Below are 7,481 nucleotides of genomic sequence, written 5' to 3' on the forward strand. Positions count from 1 at the left end.
TTTTAAGAGGAAACTGTACCTTGTTACTTATTGTCACGATGAAGTATTACACTGTTGTGACATCTGCTCGCTGAATTCACTATATGCTGTGAAATGTATCTGTGTTTGTTACAATAATGAACATTTACTGTGAGGAAGACAAGACCTCTGAGTGAACTGCGTGTCTGTGCCATCTGGGGTATGAACACCAAGTATCCTGTGCACCATGAGAAAAGCTTTCTGGCAAACCCCCACACGTGTCCTTGGACTTGTTTGTCTTACTGTATGAAAAGCTCTACACTCCTTAATCTCAGTGAGAACTGTGCTTCATCTCTGAGGTGTGCTTCTCCCATGTCACGTAAAATAAAGACTGATTCATAACGTCTAGGTTGGTTGATTCTTCTGAGACTTAGCAACTCTCTTCCAGACAGAAGAATTTTCCTCATATGTGGTTACCTTTATGCCATATTTCAACTGTGCATTAGTCCAACATCCCTTTCCTTACCCTTACACTTACCCTACCTATTCATCGTTCCAAATGTTTTAGACGCTGCTCCTGGCTAGATCACCTCAGAACTAACCTTATGTCCTCATGACTGTAACACAGTGACCATGTTTTGTCCCTTACTATCTCTTACATTTATCCCCATATGACCATTGGCTGATTAAGACACTGTCAAAGCCAGGATAATAGAGCCATTTCCATCCCTTTTTCCAGACAATGTTTTTTTTTTCTATTGATTTTCAGTGAAGGCAGATGGTATAGAATTACAGTGTCACACATAAATGTATAATACATAGTCGAAAACAAAAACAAAACAAAAATACTAAGACATTCATTCATGCTACTCCTCATCATATATCGAATTCTCTGCAAGTTTTGGATGCTTCCCAATTCTTGCAGCCAAAACCAGGAGCCTTATATGACTTCCTGAGTCAAAGGATAAGTCACTTGGCAAACAATATGCACAGTTATATGGTTTGAGTCTAACAGCCACCCTGAGAGATGTGGGACTCTAGAACCAAATACAACTATTAGTGAAGCTAGGTCAATTTCTCTCTCCAAAGTCTTTGACAGCCTGTTAATATATGGCTCCCAGAACACCTTTTAATGGCAGACTCACCTCAAACCCGTATACAGATAAACAGATAAAGTTATGCCCAAAATAAAGGAAACATGTCTGAAAATAGAGTACAGCATATACTGGGGGCAGGTGCTTCCACACTGGACTGGCTCATGAGTTACATAAGCAAGTAACATAATATCATTGGAGTGATGAATAAAGTGCCAGGCAGAAACCCAATGTTGCCCAATGTTTTTGGTACCAGTACTGGGGGAGAAGATCTTAGCGGCACTGAGAAAGAGGTGGTCGTTGGAACATGTTTGACAGGATCATCAGTGCCCTCTCAACCTGCTGAGGTTTGACAAGGAGCAGTGGCTAAGGTGATGCTGATACAGAAGTCTGAGGGAAAGGCATCACCAGGGGAGAAAAGAATATACTCCTATGCTTTGATGTCTGTGCATTAGTTTTAAGATGCAAAGTGGAACAGACAAGCAACTCTGAATAGGCTGGCTGCAGACCTGTGGTGCACACCGAAGAGAAGAAATGTCAAGGCCTGGGTCCTGCTTTCTTAGCGGTGACGGGTTCTGGTGGCTGTTAGCTGGGAGTACCTGTTGGGCTCAGCTGGGTGGTTCTGCATCCCTCCAACAAATTCCAGGCACTTTGCAGAATCCATGCTAAAGCACACTTGCCATTTTAAGACACTCAGTTTAGGGGTTTCCTTTATTTTGTACATATCAACTCTGGCAAACAGACATAGACACTCAGACTCACACACAGACACAGACACAGACACACACACACACACACACACACACGCACGCACATGCACATGCACAATGTTTCCCCACTAAAATCTTTCTCATCCTCAGTTTACTCCCCATATTTTCTTCTCACACTGATCACCTGTCTGATCATCCGTTCATCCTTTCGATGGTTAAATAATTTCCATCGGACCTCCTTCTCCTTTTGTCTCTGCTCTCCTGTGGGTTTTCATCTCTCTTCACAGGAAGAAAGCATTCCTCTTTCCGTTTCCGTCTTGCAGTCTTGTAATCCAGTCATTGCCTGTCCATCCGTCCTTCCATCAGTTTGTCAGGCTCTGTACGGTTCTTCCTGATCAGACATTGATTCGTTCTGTCCATTCCCTCTCCCACACTGACACTCTGATGAGAAATCTCTCTTTCTGCTCTTTATCCTGGGTTAAGAGACTTACTTTTCAGATAAAGCATATTATGATAAATCAGCTGAGCCCCATGTGTTTGTGTGTGTGTGTGTGTGTGTGTGTTTGTGTGTGTGTTTGTGTGTGTGTTTGTGTGTGTGTGTGTGTGTGTGTGTGTATGTGTGTGTGTGCGTGTGCGCATGTATGTGTAATTGTAGATTACTGATGGCCATCAAGGTTTGATTGGTCATAATTTGAATACCATTTTCACTGATACTCTTCTCAAAGTCATGTGATTAAAATACATTAGCACCACAATTAAACGGCCAAACTGACTTAACATTTAAACATTTGCAATATGGTATATGTCATTGTTATAACAAATTAATCGCTGTTTCCATTTTTTTCGTTTGTTTAATATCAGAACGAAATAACGCAGCACTGAAAATCGAGGCAAGCGGACAAATATCCAAAATAATTTAGGCAACTCGGTCGCTAAATTGTAATTCTACCCATGGTCCAGAACACAACCATCAAAAGGTGAAACTAAATAAATAGATAAATAGAATAGAATATAAATAAGTGTTGTTATTTCATATGATGAACAGAATTCATTATGAATTACACAGTTCTGGTATAAAATCAAAACGGAATCGAAATAAATTTTAACAAACTCATTTATAGTAAAGTCCCGGCTTAAACACAAGGAAAAAGAAATGGATTGTTTTTTGACAAATACTAAACCTTTTCTGGGTATCTGAAAAGTAATATTTTGGCAGTATGCCCTACACATATGAAATGATAATATGTTGTCTATGCATGGTCAGAAGAAATCGAAATTTCAAGTCTAACATTAGCTTAGACATTTTCAGCCAAATCCGCCTCGATAATATTGGTTGTTCTGATGCAACATGCAATAAAAAAAAGCCTGCTAACAACGTACGTAAATGTCGTTCAACTTAGTCAAAAATCACACAAAGAAAAAACTCTGAGAGGGGGGGGGGATTTTATTAATAAAAATGCATTGACAGTGTCGGCCAAACAGCCTTATGGCCACGTAATTACAAATGCCAGTTGTAAAGGTTATATTGTGTTTTAAATTATTTATGTCATGATATTAAAAACAAATGTACAGCCAACGGTAATTTGGTGATTGTTAATTTTATTCGATTCCACAAAAAAGCTGCTTACTGGGTAGACCTCAGTAAAAATTTTCGCATTAAAGTTGACAAATAGATATACACATTTTCACATAAGGGATTTAAAATATTTTTAATTTAGAAAAAAAGAAAGAAAGAAAGAAAGAAAGAAAGAAAGAAAGAAAGAAAGAAAGACGGGGCGAATCTAAGCCACCTTGAGATGAATCATTTACTCTATCTAAATATATCGAGTACTGTTTGTATGTCACGATACATATTGAGGGTTGCATTGCAGCCTCATATAATAAGATGTTCCAAAACACAAATTTACTGAGAATTGCTCTCACATTTTGAACGATTAAATTTAATGGACGACTGTATAACTTGAGCTGGTGTCAAAAATAGCTACCAAAATTAATGAGAAGGCGCGACTTTTTTCACTTTGCTGTACAGAGCAGCGAACGTGTAGATAGAAGCCATTCTTTGTCATCCCACGTGCTACAAGAGACATCATAGGATAGACAAATCGAGAGAGAGAGAGAGAGAGAGAGAGAGAGAGGGAGAGGTTTCCCTGATTAGCTCTGCGTTGCGTTATTGCACACAGTGTCGCGCTCCAGTCCAGTCTGAATAAGGGACATGCGCTTAAACCTGCGCCAAAATTGAAAGACAGGGTTACGATTTAAGGCTGAATTGCCATTTAGTTTAAATGTTTTCATAGTGTTTTAACAGAGGAAATCTAGACGTCAGTGCAAACGAAAAACGTAACTTTACTTTCAGGTGGAGGCAGGATAAGAGACTGAGAAAGAAAGCGAGGGAGAGAGAGAGCTGTGTGAGGAAAAACTTCCACAGTTGTTTAAAGTGTTCCGTTACACGCAAAGGTGGGAAACCCAAAGCTGAACTTTAAACGGACGTTACACACGGTGATAGTGAAGACAGGATCGCGGGGCAGTACAGAGTGTATGAGAGAAGAGGGACACAGAGAGAGATAGCGCGGGTGCGAGAGACAGAGCTAGAGAGAGAGCGAGAGAGAAAGAGAGAGACAGAGAGGGAGAGAGAGAGAGATTGTCCCTCCGACCCGACTTTCCGGCTGTCCCAAGCATGATGTCGTACATCAAGCAGCCTCATTACGCAGTGAACGGGTTAACATTGCCTGCACCTGGAATGGACCTGCTGCACACAGCCGTTGGATACCCAGGTCAGTCCTCTGTTTTCCGAATTGTAAGCATTTTTGTAATTACACATTTTTTTTCTGACAGACCAATTCTATTTATATTGTCTCCAAAAATAAACTATTGTTAAAAAACAAACGACTTATCCGATAATTCCGCCTCCAAAATGTAGGTTTTGGACATTTCACGTATTTACAGAGATTAGAAAAGTCTGTGGAGTAAATAATCGAAGCGATTTTAGTATTTAAAATGAACTGCTACTTTTTAAATCGCATTGATCAAACCTAAGCTCGAGAATGAATAGGTCTTTGCACGTTAACTCCCACTTATCGTGTCGATGATCAAATTTTCAGTCAGTTAGTGAAATAAAATTGATATGAATTTAAAAACCCGTGGCCCAATGCGCGTGCAGTTTGCTCGCTGCATCCCCCTCCAGTACTCGACGAAGCTGCCATTTGGGAAAATGGGCCAAATTTGTTTTTGTGCCTTGAATGAACAGGCCTGAAAATATATAAATTAAAAATATGTAAGTAAATAAATAAGCGTGAAACCATAAACAAAGAGTATATACAAAAGAATTTTTCCAGAACAATTGAAGACCAATGCAAATCTGTAATTTAGTAAAAAATAAATGTCAAAATTTGATTCCGGAGACAGTGTTCTAATGTTTGCTTTTCTCTTTAGGGCACTATGTCACTGTGTTGTGGAGCAGATTTCGGTAGATTAGCAAAATAGTCTAAAACCTCTTCACCCATTTTCTACTCATTGTATCTCTATGTTTGACAGAGCAGCAGATAGCGACGTGTTACGATATGTCCAATCGCTTTACTAAATCACAAACAGTACAATTGTTAATGTCTTATATTTCCCTGATATTCTCAGCGATGCTTATTAACAGTTTATTATTTTAATGCTACCATAGTTGCTCTGCACAGCCAAGCAGTGTACCTGTGTATCTGTACTACCATGATTATTTACTGCACGTCAATGGGGGACCAGAGAACGATACTGATTTTGTTTGTTGGTTTTGTTTTTTGTTTTCAGCCACTCCTCGGAAGCAGCGACGTGAGCGCACCACCTTCACCCGCACTCAGCTGGATATTCTGGAGGCACTGTTCACCAAAACACGCTACCCAGACATCTTCATGAGGGAAGAGGTGGCTCTGAAAATCAACTTGCCCGAGTCAAGAGTGCAGGTGAAACGCGATGAGATGTGCCTCGGACACACTGATTGTTAGAATCTCCCTGAAATATCTGAGTGAGCTTTTTTTAGGCATACCATGACATGCTGGGATGCTTCCATTGTGGTAAGGTGTAATGCAAATTGGCCCCACCAGAGGGCAGTAATATTCCTATATTGACCTGCGCGGACCTCAGAGTACCCTGTGCTCTTTAGCATAATACTTTATGTGTACTATACTTCTGTATATTAGTTCATACAGTTATGAACGCAAGTGTACAATGTATCTTTAGAGTCTATTAAAAGATGCTCTTGTGATAGTATTAGAATTGCTTGTAGAAGGGCAAACATAGTAATCTGTGTATTTCTCATCCTCTCTGCCTCTCTCTCTCCATCTATCTCTCCTTCTTCCTTTGTCTATTTCTCTCTCCCCTGTTCTGTCTCTCCCTTTCTGTCTAACCTCTCTTTTACCATAGGTGTGGTTTAAGAACCGCAGGGCAAAATGTCGCCAGCAGCAGCAGCAGACAAGTGGTCAGCCAAAGCCCCGTCCTCCTAAAAAGAAATCCTCTCCGCCCCCAGAGATGGCTCCTGACGCGGGCTCCAGTGCCCCAAGCGTGGTACCCCCTCCAGCCCCCACCGTCCCACCCAGTGCCAGTGCAGGCACCGCCCCAGTCTCTGTGTGGAGCCCTACCTCTCTGTCTCCACTTCCAGACCCTCTCTGTGGCTCCAGCACACCCTGCATGCAACGTCCAGCTCCTTATCCCATGAGTTATGGCCAAACTTCTGCTTACGCCCAGAGCTACGCCTCCTCTCCATACTTCAGTGGGCTCGACTGTAGCCCCTATCTCTCTCCCATGACCTCCCAGCTGTCAGCCAGCGGGGGAGCCCTGAGTCCCCTCACTGTGCCCTCCATGGGCGGGTCCCTAAGCCAGTCGCCCTCTCTCTCGTCCCAGGGCTATGGGTCATCTTCCCTGGGCTTCAGTTCTGTCGACTGCCTGGATTACAAAGACCAGCAAGCTTGGAAACTCAACTTCAGCACAGTTGACTGCCTGGATCACAAGTTCCAGGTACTGTAGAGGGGGATGAAGAGAAAGAGAGAGGAAGAGAGAGCAAGAGAGAGAAGGGGAGAGAGAGGAGGACATGACAAAGTCAAGTAGAACTGTCATTGTTGTCGGTGTTGATGATGAGCAAAACCCAGTGAGAGGCTTTCGATGTTAGAAAGGACTGGATCACAGTGGATTCACAAGAGAAGAAACACAGGGGAGAAAAGGCAGACATTTTTAAAAAGATGACAGAAGCTTCTCATTGATACCCAGTCTGCTGTCACTGATTGGCCCAGTAATAGCCAGTCTGCTGTCTCTGATTGGTCAAAAGTGACGGGACTCCTCAGGATTCTGGTTCAGTCTGCGCATAACGTACCATTATATTCTGATCTCAGACATAGACACACACATAAACACACACACACACACACACACACACACACACACACACACACAGAGCTGGGGTTAACACTGGTGTCTTCTGCCAGTGTCCATCAGAATAACATTGCTGTCTTTGGCTCTGGCATTGTCTTTCTACTTTCAAATTTTGGTTTCTCTCCTAGAGGCGATAGGAGTTAATGTGTTGTGCTTTTAGACTTATTGCCATTATTGTATTGTTCTGTTACGACAGAAAATATTCTGTACTGTTTATGTTAGGCTGTGTTATTATTAAACTCAATTCGTTAATACAATGATGACAGTGCATGTTTCCTGTATTGATGGTTTTTTTTCTTTGTGTGTTCAAAAATAT

The 7,481-nt window shown here is 41.7% G+C and overlaps 1 protein-coding gene across 1 annotated transcript; it reads left to right on the top strand.

The window, feature by feature from the left end:
- Nucleotides 1-4,436: 4,436 nt before the first annotated feature.
- crx (cone-rod homeobox) lies at nt 4,437-6,763 on the top strand. The gene is made up of 3 exons (XM_030782300.1): nt 4,437-4,533; nt 5,552-5,703; nt 6,164-6,763. The coding sequence occupies exons 1-3, from the start codon at nt 4,437-4,439 to the stop codon at nt 6,761-6,763; spliced, it is 849 nt and encodes a 282-aa protein (XP_030638160.1).
- The last annotated feature ends 718 nt before the right edge of the window (nt 6,764-7,481 follow it).

The sequence above is a fragment of the Chanos chanos genome, chromosome 8 (genome assembly GCF_902362185.1).
Source record: "Chanos chanos chromosome 8, fChaCha1.1, whole genome shotgun sequence".
NCBI classification, from domain to species: domain Eukaryota; kingdom Metazoa; phylum Chordata; class Actinopteri; order Gonorynchiformes; family Chanidae; genus Chanos; species Chanos chanos.

Coding starts and splice junctions, on each gene's coding strand:
- crx (XM_030782300.1), top strand. CDS start 4,437: ATGATGTCGTACATCAAGCAGCCTCATTACGCAGTGAACGGGTTAACA. Junction 4,534..5,551: donor CACAGCCGTTGGATACCCAG/GTCAGTCCTCTG, acceptor TTTTGTTTTCAG/CCACTCCTCGGAAGCAGCGA. Junction 5,704..6,163: donor TGCCCGAGTCAAGAGTGCAG/GTGAAACGCGAT, acceptor CTTTTACCATAG/GTGTGGTTTAAGAACCGCAG.